Source organism: Pelodiscus sinensis, chromosome 25 (genome assembly GCF_052426305.1).
Source record: "Pelodiscus sinensis isolate ZL-2025 chromosome 25, ASM5242630v1, whole genome shotgun sequence".
In the NCBI taxonomy this organism is placed as follows: domain Eukaryota; kingdom Metazoa; phylum Chordata; order Testudines; family Trionychidae; genus Pelodiscus; species Pelodiscus sinensis.
This window is the reverse complement of record NC_143076.1, coordinates 16,083,731-16,101,214: the sequence shown is the minus strand read 5'-3', so window position 1 is coordinate 16,101,214 and position 17,484 is coordinate 16,083,731. Positions and strand designations below refer to the sequence as shown.

At 65.0% G+C, this 17,484-nt stretch overlaps 1 protein-coding gene across 2 annotated transcripts; it reads left to right on the top strand.

Moving 5' to 3' along the window:
* The first annotated feature begins 1,041 nt into the window (after window positions 1-1,041).
* On the top strand, window positions 1,042-12,066 carry MFRP (membrane frizzled-related protein). Of its 2 annotated transcripts, XM_075909516.2 has the most exons (13): window positions 1,106-1,267; window positions 2,120-2,240; window positions 2,754-2,894; window positions 4,357-4,470; window positions 5,141-5,375; window positions 7,057-7,187; window positions 7,531-7,656; window positions 8,118-8,194; window positions 9,031-9,179; window positions 9,740-9,870; window positions 10,025-10,159; window positions 10,505-10,632; window positions 11,732-12,063. In XM_075909516.2, the coding sequence occupies exons 1-13, from the start codon at window positions 1,121-1,123 to the stop codon at window positions 11,954-11,956; spliced, it is 1,860 nt and encodes a 619-aa protein (XP_075765631.2). In that variant the 5' UTR covers window positions 1,106-1,120; the 3' UTR covers window positions 11,957-12,063. The 2 variants fall into 2 exon arrangements, with proteins under 2 accessions (XP_075765635.2, XP_075765631.2); XM_075909520.2 differs by lacking the exon at window positions 7,531-7,656 and having other exon boundaries at window positions 1,042-1,267; window positions 11,732-12,066.
* The last annotated feature ends 5,418 nt before the right edge of the window (window positions 12,067-17,484 follow it).

Below are 17,484 nucleotides of genomic sequence, written 5' to 3'. Positions count from 1 at the left end.
ACCAGAGGGAACAGCTAAAAGTGCAAACAAGCTGGCAAGTTTGGTTTCAAGCGTCTGACCCCCAGATAGGAACTGGGGTTAGTCAATTTCTCTTCCCCCAGAGACCCAAAAGCACAGGTGCCTTGGCCTCCTTCAGCAGAAGAGATCACATAGTTCTCTGCCCCATTCCTACTCCAGTGACCCTCTGGTGCGGGTTCTGCTGATGGCTAAAGTAAAGCGAGGAATGCCCCATGGATTCTGGTGGGCAGAGGGGCTCTATGCTCCTTCCCCTTCTTGATTGCTGAACTGCAATTTGTTCTGCTTCCTGCCACCTCCTTCCCCTGCGGTGTTGAGGGCCCTGCTTCCCCCAGTGTGCATACAAGTAAACACAGTCCCTTCTACAGCGGGGACCCCTAGCTCCTTTGGCCGTGGCATTTGGAACATCAGCCAACACCATCCAGGTGGGTTTCAGGACTGTACCGCAAGTTATTGACAAACAAGTGAGTGGTTTTCAAATGATCCGTCCCCAGGCCTGCTTGGTACACAGGTTACTTCCACGCCATGCAGGGTATGAACACGGGGAGCTTTCTGCCACAGCCAACTCCACACAGCAATCGCTTCTGGGGAGGAGCACAATGGCCGCTTACCAGCCCACGGTACCGCCACGCAGCCCAGCAGAAGCAAAGCCATGTGAGCCCACCAACTTGAGAGGGGACCCCTCTGTGCATCCCAGATCTGGCTGCCTGAGCCGCTGGGGTCTTCGGCAGCTGGGGAGCAAGACACAGAGATCTCGCAATGGCTCTGTCCCTTTAAGACGCCTGTTTGCCGTGCCAGGGGACCTGACCTCAGGAGCCTCAGCTGAGTTGGATTAAGAGAGATGGGGGGGGGTAGGTACTTCGGCTTTTTCCCCCCCAACGCTTTTAGAATGCGCTCCCTCCCAAGCTGCATTCCCAGGCTTCCATAGCGTGGTACCAGCCTGGCCCTTGGCGCTCCCCGTGACCGGCCAGCTCACCCACCGCTGAGACCGCTGGGTCAGACCCCCAGGGCTGTGCCCGTGGCCCCAGGAGAGCAGCACGGACCTTGCTGGGGAAGGACCAAGTCTGCCCCGGTGACCAGGAGCTGCCATGCCCGTGAGGGGGCCATGGGAGGGAGCCGGGGCCCACCAGGTCCAGAGGGCGGGGGAGGCAGCAGGGGAGCAATTCTAGCCAGACCCTGCCAGGCATCGCCCCCAGCGATGAAGGACTTCACTGAAATCACGCTGCGCCCGGAGAGGCTGGAGCAGAGCAAGGTACGGACGATGAGCGGACCCCTGGGGGAGGGGGCTGCATGGGGTCTTGGCAGCAAACCCCTTTGGCCCGGAGCTCCCATGGCTGGGGTCCCCTCCCTGCCCCCCGAGAGTCACCTCCCACGCCCTGAGCCCCCCACGTGCTTCCCCGCCCCCCCACCACTGAGCCCTCTCTGCCATGCAGTGCCCCCATCCTGGGATCCCCCATGCCTGGTGCTGCCCCCATCCTGGGATCCCCTCACCAGAGGGGCACCTCCCTAGGGCCTCGCTCCTCACAGGTCCCGCATCTGCTTCCCTGCATCCCCCCTCGCTCTCCAGGGCTCCTGGGACTCCGCTCCAAGGCCAGGCCCTGGGCCCGTCTCCCAGCAGCAGGAAAGGGAGCCAGGCCTGCCCACTGCCCCAGGCCCCCTCACTCTTGATGCCTTCGCACCCCCCCCAGCGTGCTGCCCCAACTCCCTGAGGGCCCTGAAGCTGCCGCCCCTCCTGCCCCAGCTCCAGGGCTCCACACAGCCCCTCCGCTTTGTGCCTGAACGCTGTCTGCCATTCCGGGGGGCCCGGCTCGCTTGCTGGGCAGCCCAGGAGGAATTCACCTGCTCTGCTTTGTGTGGGGATGGACACCCCCCTCTCCCCCTCCTGCTTCACCTCCCCAGCCCAGAGCCCTCCCTGCCACGTGCTACTCTTCCCAGGGCTGGCCCCCTCCAACACTGCAGCCTCCCCCCTGGCCGAGCTCCCCTTCCCAGTGCCCGGGCAATGCACAGCCACCTCCCTGCAGCCCCCCCCCTCGCACTCCTGCCCCATGCTCCCACCCCAGTCACCGGGGAGTATGGCTGGGGCCCCCCGCTCTTTGTCTTGCAGACGGAGTTTTGCAATCCCATCTTCGAGCCGGAGAGCGAGGGGGCCGGCTGCGCACCCCCCGGCCTGCACCAGGCGGAGGGGGAGAATGGGAGCAGCGCTGGATCCTCCTGGGACGGCCTCGGTACCAGCCTTCCCGGGGCCGTAGCATCCGTTCGCCCTGCTGAGCAGGCAGGGCTGGAGGGGGAGGCCAGGGACCCCCCTCTGCCGGGGGGTGATGGGCCTAGCAGGCCCCGGCGTGCTCCCCAAAGGGGTCATGCTTCATTAGTGGCACACGGGACTGGGTGGCAGGGGGCCACCACGATCAGACCCATGCCCTCAAGCTGGGGCACCCCGTCCCCTATGCACCCCACGGAGCTGGCTCTGTGCCCTGTAGCAGCTCTCCAGCTGCACTCTGGGTTCCGGTGACCCCTCAGTCCTGCCCAACACCGCGGCTGCAGGGCCAGGAGACGGAGCGTCCCAAGGCACAGCTCCCTTAGCTGCAGGGCTCCTGGGCTGGTACCCAGAGCCCCGTGTACCCCACGGGGTCCCCTCCCCAGGTCCTCCAAGGTGCTGGGTGCCCCAGACTTCCCCCCCAGGGCTCTAGGAAGGAGGGGCCCCAGCCACACTCCCCGGTGACCCCTCGCTGCGCTCACAGCTCTCCCCGCAGGCCAGCCGCTCTGGAGCAGGGTGGGCGGGCACCACAGGCCAGACTGCAAGTTCTCCTGGCTGTGTGCCGGGCTGCTGAGCGCCCTGCTCCTGCTGCTCTTCGCCTTGCTGCTGGGGATCATCTTCTCCCGTGAGTACCGGGCAGGGGCAGCCGGGCGTGGGGGAGGTGGGCAGCCGGGCGTGGGGGAGGGGGGCAGCCGGGCGTGGGGGAGGGGGGCAGCACGACCCAGCTCCACGCCAGAAAAGCCCCAGGACCAGGTGTGACGGACCGGGCCGGGTCTGGGCGCAGCTGAGGGCGTCCGCTCTGGGCGAATTGCTCAAATCCGGGGCTCCTTACAGCCCCCAGACTGGCGACCTCTCCAAACAGGCCACAAACCAGTCCCACCGAGCGCTTCAGCTGCCTGCCTGAAGCCTCCCGAGCAAAACCCCTCCGACACCCCAGCAATATCCGTGCCCCAGATGGCCCCGGGCCTCATACACAGGTGGGGGGTCCTAGCACCCAATCCCACCTACCCCGAACAGGTTCTGTCCGGTTCCAAGAAACCAGCCACAGATCCCTGGTCAATTTACCCTCTGGATCTTACCCACAAATCACGCTGGGCCAATCCTTTAGCATCTAACAACTAAAGGTTTATTAACATAAGAAAGAAAAGCATGAGAGTAAGGTTGTTAAAGAATAGTAAGTTACATGCACCGAATCTCCCAGTCCTCGATGCAGGCTCTAGCAGAGATGTTGCAGCTGCTGGTTTAAAAGGTCTTGTTGCACATCCTGCGACCAGGATGGGTTCACAGGTCTTCCGGGCTCTTCGATCCCTGCACTGCTGCCTCTGGGATGAAGTGCTGAGCTGAGAACCAAAATGGCATCGACCACATGGCCTCTTTATACCCCCTTCCTGGCCTCTTCTGGTCTCAGCCGGTCACCTGGTCCTCAGCCTCTCTCTGCTGGCAGCTCTTAGGTCTCCGCCCTCCTGCTTTAGGTGTGTCCTTGGGCCATCAAGTGCCATTGTTCCACAGGGCTTCACTAATCAGCCTGTCCATAGCAATGCTCAACCACATTCGGAGAAATATTCAGCTTCCACACAGATTATAGATTCCTATCTACACACACAGACATTCTACACTCACATAAATAGCGTACACAGGATCAGCAAACAACAAGCTCCCATTCAATACCCCACATGGCTCCCTTCTGTATCATTGTTGGGGCCAGCACCCCCACCTATGGGTGCAGCCACGATCCGGCTGCTTCCCTCAAATTCCAGTAACGTGACACCAGGGCAGTGAGGGGCGGGGGACCGAAGCGGGCGCTAGCTCCGGCTACCCCAGCAAGACTCTGGCCCCATGCCAGCAGCAGCCACCCGCAGCCTGAAATCCACTGAAGCTGGGAAAAGGCTCCCAAGCCCCCTGCCCCCCACCAGGTGGAGGGTGGGTGGGTGGGAGAGGTCTGGGGTGCTGAGCAGAGGGGGCAGCCGCAGCCTGGGACGCGCCCCAAGTGTCCGCTCCTTGCATGGGAGTCCCAGCGCCCTGCCCAGACACCCCCCCCTTCCGGCGCCTGACCCCCTGCTTTTGGTTCTCCCCCCTGGTGGAAGCAGAGCTGCAGCCCCCGCGCCCGGCCGGACCCTCCTCCGCCTCAGCACCCGCCCACCGCCAGCACGCCACCACCGGCACGGCCACCGCGCCCCCCCCAGCCACCACCCCAGAGCCCGGTGAGTGCCTGGGGCCTCCAGCCCTCCTGAGCATCAGCCCCTCAGCAGACACCCTGTACCGGGGAGAGCACAGCCCCCCCCCCCATCCTCACCTCCCCGACTAGCCCCAGGTAACCCCAGTGGAGAGAGCAGCTAAGGGTACAGGGCTCCCCCACTGCTGTCTGACTAGGCTAAGCACTGAACCCCCCACCCACCCCGCAGCTCCCCCGCTCTCCTGGGCTGGGGGCACAGGGAGGGGCCCCCACCCCACAGCTCCCCCGCTCTCCTGGGTTGGGGGCACAGAGAGAAGGACCCCCGCCCCACATCTCCCCCGCTCTCCTGGGCTGGGGGCACGGAGAGGGGCCCCCACCCCACAGCTCCCCCTCTCTCCTGGCCTGGGGGCACAGGGAGGGGCTCCCACCCCACAGCTCCCCCTCTCTCCTGGGCTGGGGGCACAGAGAGGGGCCCCCACCCCACAGCTCCCCCTCTCTCCTGGCCTGGGGGCACAGGGAGGGGCCCCCACCCCGCAGCTCCCCCTCTCTCCTGGGCTGGGGGCACAGAGAGGGGCCCCCACCCCGCAGCTCCCCCTCTCTCCTGGGCTGGGGGCATGTGGGTGATGTGGGGAGGGAACCCCATTTGGCGCCACCCACCGTAACCCTCCCTCTCCCGTGTGTCTTGTCTCCCCGTGCAGCCTGTGGGGGGACCCTGCAAGGCCCCGAGGGCTCCTTCAGCTCCCCCGGGTACCCCGCCCCCTACCCGCCCAACACCCTGTGCATCTGGCGCATCCAGGTGGCGGAGGGGCTGGCCATCCAGCTGAAGGTGGAGTCGCTCAGGGTGGAGGGCACCCGCTGGTGCCTCTTTGACCGGGTGGAGCTGTATGAGGAGCAGGGGGCGGCCGGCGGCTCCCCTTGGGGAGGGACATCCAGGTAGGGACCCCCCTTGCTTGGGCCAGGCCCGGCTCCGAAGGGGCTGCAGACGGGCAGGGGAGGGGCGGTGGCACAGCAGGGCAGGGGGATGCCCCCCCCCAGCACGTCCCCCTGGGCTGTGACAGTCCTGCCAGGGGGGCCTGTGGCTCAGCCCCCCCAGACACACCCGGCACCGAGAAATCTTCCAGACTCAGGGCTTCCCCCAGCGGGGCTCGCTCCCAAGGGAAGCTGCTCTCGTGGGCCCATCTGGCGGCTGGCTGGTGGGCCCAGCCCAGCCCCCCCTTGGCTCTGCACCTTAGGGTGCTAAGCAGCCCCCCTCCCCCCAGGGAGCAAGGCTCACATTTCCACCTTCCAGCTGTGCAGCCCTGGCCACCTGCCCCAGCCCCTCCCCGCCCTTTTAAAGCCTCCCCCAGCTGGGGCAGGCTTGGGGGCGGGGCCTCCACCTGGGCCCAGAGCTTAACCCCGTCCTCGCCAGTGTGGGGTTTGCACACGCCAGCACAGCCGCCCAGTGCGGGGGGTTGTGGGTCAGGGCTGAGGGGCACCGGCAGAGCTGGGGGCACAGGGTGGCTGTGGGTCAGGGCCGAGGGGCACCGGCAGAGCTGGGGGCACAGGGTGCCTGTGGGTCAGGGCCGAGGGGCACCGGCAGAGCTGGGGGCACAGGGTGGCTATGGGTCAGGGCCGAGGGGCACCGGCAGAGCTGGGGGCACAGGGTGGTTGTGGGTCAGGGCTGAGGGGCACCGGCAGAGCTGGGGGCACAGGGTGGCTGTGGGTCAGGGCTGAGGGGCACCAGCAGAGCTGGGGGCACAGGGTGGCTGTGGGTCCGGGCTGAGGGTCACCGGCAGAGCTGGGGGCACAGGGTGGCTGTGGGTCCGGGCTGAGGGGCACCGGCAGAGCTGGGGGCACAGGGTGGCTGTGGGTCCAGGCTGAGGGGCACCGGCAGAGCTGGGGGCACAGGGTGGCTGTGGGTCAGGGCTGAGGGGCACCAGCAGAGCTGGGGGCACAGGGTGGCTATGGGTCCGGGCTGAGGGTCACCGGCAGAGCTGGGGGCACAGGGTGGCTGTGGGTCAGGGCTGTGGGGCACCGGCAGAGCTGGGAGCACAGGGTGGCTGTGGGTCCAGGCTGAGGGGCACCGGCAGAGCTGGGGGCACAGGGTGGCTGTGGGTCCAGGCTGAGGGGCACTGGCAGAGCTGGGGGCACAGGGTGGCTGTGGGTCAGGGCTGAGGGGCACCGGCAGAGCTGGGGGCACAGGGTGGCTGTGGGTCAGGGCCGAGGGGCACTGGCAGAGCTGGGGGCACAGGGTGGCTGTGGGTCAGGGCTGAGGGGCACCGGCAGAGCTGGGGGCACAGGGTGGCTGTGGGTCAGGGCCGAGGGGCACCGGCAGAGCTGGGTGCACAGGGTGGCTGTGGGTCAGGGCCGAGGGGCACTGGCAGAGCTGGGGGCACAGGGTGGCTGTGGGTCCGGGCTGAGGGGCACTGGCAGAACTAGGGGCACAGGGTGGTTGTGGGTCAGGGCTGAGGGACACTGGCAGAGCTGGGGGCACAGGGTGGCTGTGGGTCCGGGCTGAGGGGCGCTGGCAGAGCTGGGGGGTGACTGGGCAAACGCCTGCCTCTGCGCCCTGCCCCACCTGCCAGGCTCTCGGGGGCAGGGGGTGCCGGCTGCCCACACTTGCTGCTCGCGGCAGGTTTTGCGGGGACGTGGCGCCCCCGACGATCAACACCAACTCCAACCGGCTGCGCGTCACCTTTGTCTCGGACAACAGCGTGGGGGCCCTGGGGTTCAGCGCCCGCTACCGCGCCATCGCGCCCAGCAACAGTGAGTGCCCCCCGCGGACCCCCTCCCCCGCTTCTCCGCCCAGGGCGTGGGGCCCTCGGCTGCAGGACCACCCCACGCCCTGCCCCCGGGGGTCACTGACTCAGCCTGCACGAAAGGGGCTGCAAATAGCACAGGGTCTGGGGTGCTTGGCCTGGAGAGGGAGGGGTCCCAGTGTGGGGGGGGCTCTGTCCTACAGGGAGGGTGGGGTCCCTTCTGGCCTTCAAACGTGTGGACCCACAGGCGAGGGGGCCCAGGCCTGGGGCAGGAGGCTACTGCCTGGTGCCGCTGCCCTCGCCCCGCCGCCGGTCCCCGCATGTCTTCCCGGTCCACCGGTCTGTCCTAGAGAGCTGTGCCTGGGACGAGTTCTTCTGCGACCAGGGGCTCTGCCTCCTCCTGGGGCTGGTCTGCAACGGCTTCCACGACTGCGCCGACCGGAGCGACGAAGCCAACTGCAGCCTGAGGCACCAGGGTAGGGGCAGCCGGGCAGCCCCCCCCCTCCCTCGGCTTGGAGACACGGGGGCTGGGCCGTGGGGGGACTGGGCCTGGGCCAGCGGAGCTGAGGAGACAGCAGCGGAGCTGGGCGGGGGCCTGGACTGGAGTCGCAAGGGGGGCTCGGGGCGAGGCTGGCGGGGCAGGAGGGTGGGAGGCCAGGCTGGCACTGGCAAGTGAGACCCGGGACTGGAAAAGCAGGGGCTGCCGCAGGTCAGGGCTGAGGGGCGTGGGCAGAGCCGTGGGAAGAGAAGGGCATGGGGGGGGCGGTGGGGTGAGGTGGGGGCCCTCTAGCCGGCTCAGTGCAAATCCCTCCGGGGTTTTGCCCGGGGGCTGGAGGGGAGCGCTGGGAAGCCGGGGCTGGGTCAGACAGTGTGGGGCGAGCCCCCGGGTCACAGGGCTGGGGGCAGAGCTGGCCCCACGGCGTCGCTCTCCTTGCAGAATGCGGCGGGTCGCTGACCGGCATAGAGGGGCAGTTCTCCACCCCACGCCACCCCCAGCGGTACCCACACCGGCAGGTGAGGGCGGGCGGAGCCGGGGGCGGGCGGAGCCGGGGGGGGGGGGCGTCGTGTGGCCGGCTGGCACAGAGGACACCTTCCCCCATGCAGCTGTTGGCACCAGAAAGAACCAGGATGGGGGAGGTGCAATGGGTCCGGGGTGAGGGGTCCGGGGGGCGGTGAGGGACCCTGCGCTGTCCCGGCCGCAGAGGGATGCCCCCCCATCCTGTCTGAAACGCCAGAGCACCGGGAAGTCCTGTCTCCCACCAAGATGGGGGGCAGGGGGCTAATGGCTCTGCCCCAGCTCAGGTCGCCCGACTCGGGAACGGTCCCTAGGAGCCCTGACGGGGGCACACGCACTTTGGGGTTCGCCCCTGGGCTTTTCCACTGGCTGGGACCGAACCTCGGAGCCAGCAGCCCCCCTGCTTCCCACCGGGAGCTGCCGCTGCCACGCCTAGCTGCAGGAGATGCGTGCGCCCCGGCAGCGCGGGGCCCCCTTGGGAGCCCCAGCCCAGGCGTGACCCCCCCATTTCCAGTAGCCCCCACTAGCCCACCCCACCCAGCCGCTGCTCGGTCCTTTGTCCTTGTTCACACCCCTGGAGGGAAAGGGACCCTCCTGCCAAATGTCCATGGGACTGGAGCAGCCGTTGTCTTCTGGGCCTCTCCATGGGCACAGGGCTCCGGGCAGCGAGGTGTCAGCCACACCTGGGGGAAACTGAGGCACGCACACGACTCATTCAAAATATCACGAAGTCATTCCCATGCCGTCCCCGCCGGCCTGCCCCCTGCTGGCAGTTGCCCAGCCAGGCTGGAGCAGGGGTGTCTGGCGCAGGCTCACGGGCATTGCTCTCTGCCAGCTGTGTCTCTGGCAGATCTCCGTGCCGGGGGGCCACGTGATCGACCTGCAGTTCCACAACTTCAGCCTGGAGTGGCAGGAGGACTGCACCTTCGACTTTGTGGAGGTGCACGACAGCGCCGGCACGGACCCCCCCAGCCTCCTGGGCAGGTACAAGCACCCGGCGCCCAGCAGCCACATCTGGGCCTAGGAGACTGACGGAATGGGGAGTGCAGGACTCCCTGAGCAGGGCAGCTTGCAAAGCCCCCTCCTGGGGCAGGGGGGAAGAGGCACCTCTCTCTGCCCCGACTGAATGCCTCCCTTGCCAGCACTGGAGAGAGCCAGGCCCTTCCCCTGCCAGACCCAGCCTCTGGTCCGCCTGCATCCTCTGTGTGAAATGGGGATAAGTGACTTGCCCAAGGCAGGCTGGTGGCACAGCTGCGAAAGCGCCCCAGGGCTGCCAAGTGCCGGCCCAGTACTCTGCCCACTAGGCAACAGGGCTAGCCACTAGTCTGAACAATGCAGGAAGATGGCCTGCACATGGGAGGGAGGCATACACATCTGGAGGCATTTGGAACGGGCCGGCCACAGCTTCCCACACACCGTCCATCCCCGTCTCCATCTCTACTTCTCTCTTATTTTCCCCTCCCCCCCCCGAACCACCTTTTTCCTTCCTGTCTCTCTCCCCTGCTCAGCCCCCTGGCCATCAATCACATTTCCTCTCCCGACAGGTTCTGCGGCTCCCAGCTGCCACCCGTCCTGACCTCCTCCCGGCACGTCATGACCGTCCTGTTCGTGGCAGACGAGGGCGTGGCAGACGACGGGTTCTTTGCCACCTTCCGTGCCCGCAACGCCACGGAAAGTAGGTCCCGCTCTGAAACGCACCCTCCTTGCTGCCCCGGGCTCTCTGCAGCTGGGCAGCGGGGTTGCCCATCTCCGAGCAGTGACCGTCGCCCCATGGCCGTACGTGGGCGACTACCTGCGGGTCCCAACATCTCTCTCGCTCCTCTGCCCAGAAACGTGCAGCTCCTTGGAGTTCTCCTGCGGAACGGGGGAGTGCCAGGCGCTGGAGTCGGTGTGTGACGGCTGGCACGACTGCCCAGACGGGAGCGATGAAGTCAACTGCCCTGGGTTCTCGCCCCCCTCCGTCGGTGAGTGACGGCCCCTAGCTCAGCCAGGCACCTGCGACGATCGACGCTGGCCCGATGGGTGGGAGGAGCCTTTTCCAACACCCCCTCCCCAGCTGGTGCAGGTCACACGTGGAAGGAGTTTGGTGGGTCTCAGCCCTGCTCCCGGGAAACATCTGTCCATATGCACCGATGTGCCCATCAACTCTGAATGGGCTGGGGTCCAGGTTTGGAGCCCATGGACCTTGCAAACAGCGTCCCTGTCTGGACACCCCGTTTCAGCAGGGTCCTAGCCTGTGTATCCCCCCAGCTCAGAGCTGCCAATCACATCACCTGCCTTCCTCCTCCTCCCCCCGCCCTCCCCCCCAGCGTCCTCCTGCCAGCCGATCCAAGTGGAGATGTGTTTGGGCCTCAACTACACCGCCACCTCCTTCCCCAACATCTGGCTGACCATCCCGGACCAGCAGGGCGCTGCTACCATGCTCCAAGACTACAAGGCGAGCCCAGCACCGGGGCCGTGGGGAGACTGTGCTGCCCAGGCGGCCGGGGGGGTCAGCTGAGCGGGAAGGGAAACTCCTGGGGGAAGCGAGCAGGCAGGGTGGACGTGGGGGGTGGTAAAGCTTGGGCTGGGGAAGACCCTCCCTTCTGCCTAGGGCCCCCATGGGAGCCAACCCCCCCCACATGCTGTAGGGGCAGATCACTCAGTGGGAGGCACATGGCCCCATCCTTCCCCAGCCCCGGGAACACAGGGAGGGCAGGCAGCACACCCCCAGCTTTGGTGGGGCACAAGACTGGGGGAGCCTCCTGAAAGGGGGCTTGGGGTGGAGCGGGGGCGGGGGCGGGCTAGCCAGGCCGTGTGGGAAGGCATTGCCTTTCCTGCCTCTTCTACCTGCTTCCCACGAGGGCGGAGGATTTGCTGTGGCTGGAAGGTGAGGACATAGGGGGCCGGCGCCGTGGGGCTCCGAGTAGGGAGGTTACATTTCGATGAATCCGCGAATCGAGTAGTCGATGGAATGTCCATCGTCTAGTCGCGAAGGGGGCCCCCGGCGCAGGCGTTTCAATGGAGGAAGAGCGGCCGGCGGCTCTCGCTACCTTGAAAAGGCAGAAGAGCGGAGGGGCTCTTGCTGCGTTTCCAAGGCAGAAGCGCCACAGGGGAACTCAAGCAGTCGCCAGCGGGCCCCGCGCTCCCTGCGGCCGCGTCAGCCTTTGGGACGTACCAGAGCCCCGGCTCCGCTTGGAAAGCAGAGCTGCAGCCGTGGGAACGGGCGGGAGCCGGGAGGACTGTCCCCGCTTGCGCCGTTCCCCCGCGCGCCTCTGCCTCCCCGACCCCCGCGGAGACGGTGCTGGGGGGAACCAGCTTTTAAGCCGGCTCCCCCAGCACCAGCTCCTGCTCCCCCCACCCTTGCTGCTTCTCTCTAAGAGGCAGCAAAGGCAGGGAGCGACTAGTCGAGTCACCACTCGACCATCCGCTAAGCTTATGGGATAGTCGTCCTGCCGCTCACATCCCGGGGGGCCGTGCACCCAGAAACAGGGCCTTGACCACAGGGCCCCCACGCCCGGCCCCATGCGGCTCACGGCCTCCCTCTCTCCGCCCAGACCCTGATGGGGCTCTCCTGCTACCAGCACCTGCGTCTGCTCATCTGCAGCCTCTTCGTGCCCAAGTGCACGCCGGACGGGGGCGTCCTGCAGCCCTGCCGGGCCGTGTGCCTCGTGGCGGAGCAGCGCTGCCGGCAGGCCCTCAGCCTCCTCAGCCTCCTCTGGCCCATCAACTGCAACGTCCTCCCCGACTCCAACGACCCCGTGGAGTGCTTCCAGCCGTGAGGGGAGGCCAGCCCGAGACGCAACCAGTGTGACTGGGGGGGCGCAACCCCTCCTCCGAGCTCTGCCTGTGGGGCTCAGGACCCCTAAATAAAGGTGCTGACGATGAAACTACCCCCAGGGAGCCTGCTGCCCCATCACGCCCCACGGTATCCCCCCAATAGTCCCCAAAGGGAGCCCCCCAGTGCTGGCCCTGCGGGCTGGAATGCGAGTGCCTGGCCTCTTTGGCCCCAGTCCTGGAGTCAGCCTTCCTCTCACCCCGTGGCCTCCGCTGCCCTAGCAGAGGGGAAGGCCCCTCTCTGCTCCCCCCACTCCATCTACTTCCTGCCGCAAGGTGGCAGCTCAGAACTATTCCCCTCTCCCCCCGGCTGACCCCGAAATGGTTCCCGCCGTGTTTTTTTTGTGACGGCTCTGCCCGGTACCGGCACCTCAGACGCTGTACTGGCACCTCCAGTCAGAGCTCAACAGCTTTTCCCCTGGAGTACCGGCATTTTGGGGGGTTTTTTTTACAAAAAAAGCACTGATCCCCGCCACCTCCGACAATAGGGCCCCTCTTTCACCTAATGGCCCCGGTTCCAACCAAAGACATGCCTGGGCCTGGCTGGGCAGCCATTGCTTCCCCGTGGCCACGGCAGCTGAGGGCATCGTGCCCATTGGCACGCTCCAGGTCCTTAGCCCGGTTCCGGTGCCGGACGGCCCTTTCCACCTTTCTCAGATGCCACTTGTGCACAGGGTAAAGAGTGGATTGTCTCACTGTGCAGACACGTGGGCGAAGGCCCGGCACACTGTGTTCCGCTTGGCTGGCCGTGCCTGGGGCACCCTGAGCCTGGCGTCCTGCCCAGAGCCGCAGGGCGGGCTCCATGGTCTTAGCACGGCTCTGTGCGTCTAACAAACAGCTGCCGCATTTTGCAGCTACAGCTTGAACCTCTCTAGTCTGGCCCCCTCGGGACCTGAGAGGTGACGAACCAGAGAATTTGCCAAACCCCGGGAGGTCAATATTGTCTAGCAGCATTTCCAGCACTTCCACTGCTCACTGGGCTCTTCGAAGCCATGTTGGGTACATAAGAGCTAAATAACAGCACAGAACACTGAGGCTACGTCTGCCCGACAAGGTTATTTCGAAATAACAACTCCCACAATAACTATTTTGAAATAAGCTGATTCCTCGTCACAAGCAGGCATTGTTATTTCAAAATAACTCCCCAGTGTCGACATGCCCTGAGAGCCAGGACTGGGGGCTGTAAACAAACTTTATGGGACCGCGGGAAACTCGGCCACCCCCATGCTAAGCGGACAGCCGGCTAATTAAAATCACGCCGGACCACCGATGTTGCTGGACTAGAGAGGGTCGATCTGTACAGCCTCTGAAATAATCATTGGGCTTCATGCTGTCTTGGGGGGATAGGTCAATATTATCCCCCATGTCAGCGCTGGGGAAACTGAGGCACGGAGCTGGGACCTTAATTGCCTGAGGGTCAGGAGCAAGGCCAAGCACACAACCCAGGAAGCCCTTGTCTGAATGGCCTGCTCTAAGCATTGGAATATACCTGGGTGGGGTGGGGCCACGGGAAGGAGGCCACGGGAACCGAGACCTAAGGGGTTCTTGCACTAGGAGCTGGGGAGTGAGAACAGGAGCCCTTGTCTCTCTGGAGCAGCCATAGCTCACAGCAGGGTAGGGCTGGGGATTGTTTGGAAGGTCTGCAAGCCAAGGGGGGAAGATCTAATCCCCTTCGGTAACCAAACCCCTCCCGTTTCAGGGGGGTCGGGAAGGGGTTTCTGGCTCTGCATTGGTTTGGGCCCCCCTCACCCAGAAAACGGGGGAGTTCTCCCTCTGCAGCCAATACTGACCCCTCCCCAAGGGGGAGAGCGTGGGAGGAGCGGGGCAGCGGGCGGGAGGGTTCCAATCCAGAGGAAGAGGACGGTGAATTTGCCCTGGAGCAGAGGCAGGGCCGAAGGCGGGAGCTGCCAGCTGGGTTAGGAATCCTGGCCTGACTCCTGACCACGGGCCACTGGGGCTGCCTGCGCCGCAAAGCCGCAAGCAAGCGCCTCCTGGCCAAAGACAACGTCCTGTTTCCCGTCCACTGGGAGGACACGCTGAACGCCACCCCTGGGACCCAGCGCGCCGCCCTGGCACGCGCCCGGCTCCTGGAGCACACAGAGACGCTAGCTCAGCAGAGACTCCGAGCAGGGCCCGGCCCCTCCCCGCCAGGGCACAGTGCCTGCGAACCCCCAGCACTGAGACAGGACTGCGTTGGGCCCCCCAAAACTAGCACACAGCACTTGAGAACCCCGGCACTGAGACAGGACTGTGTTGGGCCCCCAAAACTAGCACACAGCACCTGTGAACCCCAGCACTGAGACAGGGCCGCGTTGCCCCCCCAAAACTAGCGCACAGCACCTGTGAACCCCAGCACTGAGACAGGACTGCATTGCCCCCCCAAAACTAGCACACAGCACCTGTGAACCCCAGCACTGAGACAGGGCCGCGTTGCCCCCCCAAAACTAGTGCACAGCACCTGTGAACCCCCAGCACTGAGACAGGACTGCATTGCCCCCCCAAAACTAGCACACAGCACCTGTGAACCCCAGCACTGAGACAGGGCCGCGTTGCCCCCCCAAAACTAGTGCACAGCACCTGTGAACCCCAGCACTGAGACAGGACTGCATTGCCCCCCCAAAACTAGCGCACAGCACCTGTGAACCCCAGCACTGAGACAGGACTGCATTGCCCCCCCAAAACTAGCACACAGCACTTGGGAACCCCGGCACTGAGGCAGGACTGTGTTGGCCCCCCAAAACTAGCACACAGCACTTGGGAACCCCGGCACTGAGGCAGGACTGTGTTGGCCCCCCAAAACTAGCGCACAGCACTTGGGAACCCCGGCACTGAGGCAGGACTGTGTTGGCCCCCCAAAACTAGCACACAGCACTTGGGAACCCCGGCACTGAGGCAGGACTGTGTTGGCCCCCCAAAACTAGCACACAGCACTTGGGAACCCCGGCACTGAGACAGGACTGCGTTGGCCCCCCAAAACTAGCACACAGCACTTGGGAACCCCGGCACTGAGGCAGGACTGTGTTGGCCCCCCAAAACTAGCGCACAGCACCTGTGAACCCCAGGACTGCGTTGGCCCCCCAAAACTAGCGCACAGCACCTGTGAACCCCAAGACTGCGTTGCCCCCCCAAAACTAGCACACAGCACTTGGGAACCCCAGCACTGAGACAGGACTGCGTTGGCCCCCCAAAACTAGCACACAGCACCTGTGAACCCCCAGCATTGAGACAGGGCCGCGTTGGCCCCCCAAAACTAGTGCACAGCACCTGTGAACCCCCAGCACTGAGACAGGGCCGTGTTGGCCCCCCAAAACTAGCACTCAGCTCTTGAGAACCCCAGCACCGAGACATGACCCTGCCCCCCTCACTACAGCACAGTGCCTGGGATCCTGGCACCAAGATGTGACCAGGTCCCCCCAAAGTAGCGCACAGCACCCGGGAACCAATGCGCTCAGACATGCCCGTGTCTCCCCACCCCCACATACACACACGTGCACTGCACCTGGGAATCCCGGCTTCGAGAGGTCCCAGCATCCTCCCCAGCAGCACACATGCCTGGACAGGGTTCTCTGGAAGCTGAGCACGGGGGAAGCCACCCAGGGGAGATTTCAAAGCCGCCCAGCTGATTAGCAGAGGGCCCAGAGCTGGCAGCCTGTGTTTATACGGGTGGTGCACATCTGCACATGCCGCCTGCACATAAAATTTATTCCACACATGGAATTCCCTGCACCAAGACATGACCTGTTCCTCCCCCTAGAGCACGTCTGGGAACCCAGCACCTAGACAAAACCCGTTTCCCGCCCGCCCCCCCCACCCCCAACGTCTGGGAACCCCAGCGCCAAGAGGTGACCGTGTCCTGTCCCATCCCAGCACCACCCCTCCCCGAGCACCTGGGAACCCCGACACAGACGTGACCCCTTTCTTCCCCCTCATCCCTGCGACATTATAGCTCACTCCCTTTGCAACAGCCCCTTATTGGCAAGTCTCAGGAGCAGGGGAAAAGCGGCACTGCCTTTCAGAAGGAGCCCCAACCCGCATCCGACGGCGGGCAGCGGGGGCGTTTGTAGGAATTCCATTCTGTCGTTCTAGTTGTGGTGCGTACAACAACTGAATGACACGAGAAACATGTTAACACAGTACGCGGGTGTGTACTTACATTATTTACAAAGGTCCCTTTCGCTCGGCCCAGCCTCCCTGGCGCGCTGTTGCCTCCGTGCGGTACACGCCCGTCTTGAACCGTGGCAGCAGATCCTGGTGTGGGACGAAACACGGGAACACGGTCATCAGAAAGCTGATGAATTTGGGTGTGTTTTCTTAGCGGCACGGGAGCAGGGCGAGGCGGGGTCTAAAACTCGAAGGAAGTGCCTTTGCACGGACCCGTCAGGCACGGAAACCACTCCTACAGCCATCTGTAAGCAATACGCTTGGGTTGAAGTCACGTCTTACAAAAAAGCGCAAGTGAGTAACCTCCAAATGACACAGACTTTCCAGTGCATGTCAGCAGGAGGGGGGGCGAGAATTCCTTCGCTGTTATTTACGTCTGGCAGCGGTGGGGGCCTTGTGACCTGTGTCAGTGCTGGGGAAATCAGGCAGATGGGCCATCCCAGCCCAGTCCTGCTGGGTGTTCCCCCTGCCTGGAAAGGCTGCCTCCGAGAACCGCTCAGTCCACCGGGCCCATTCTGCTCGCTGGCATCACTGGCAGGCACGGGGCCGAGCAGTGAGAGGGAGACAGGACTCAGAGCATCCGAGGTCTGTCTCCAGCTCGGCTGCAGATGGTCTGGAGGCGTCGTGTGACTGCCTCCTGCCTCAGTTTCCCCATGCGTGCAGCGAGGATGACCTGCCTCCCCAGAGGGTGGTGAGGATCAGCGTAGGGCTGAAGGCACTAGGCCAGCACAGCGAATGCCGGCTGCCAATTCCTGCCAGCGGGGCTTTTTGGTGAAGGGGGACACCTCTCCCATGGGGCGCTCCTTGGAGTCACAAATTCCCTGGGCCCAGAGCCCCCTACCTGGCTGCTTCCCCCCCAGTCGACTTCACGTGTACGGCAACAATCAGGGAAACGACTTCAATGAGCATTTGACAGCTCCACCTCAGGCACCATGTCCCCCGCTCCAGCGATGGGGGAGAGAGCTGCCCCGCTCTGGCTGTCCTGGGGATCTCCTGGCCTGCTGGCAGCAGTGCTCCTCCGTATCCATCTGCAGGGCTAGCCGGGGCGTATCCCCTGGGATTGCAGACACTCTCCGGTCAGACCCAGCTCCCCGAGCTCAGCATGCCCTGGAACTGGGGAGCCCCAGGCCGGGGGTGGATGAGCCAAATGGGGCTTTCCAGCCAGCCTCCGGGTGGAAAACTCCAGCCCATGAGGCTCAGGCCCCTGTCTGCGCCCTCAGTGTTGCTGCTGTCTGGCCAGCTCGCCGGCCGCCCAAGGAGAAACCTGCAGCGACGTGGGGCGTGAGAGAGAGGCAAGTGAGCCAAGTGAAAG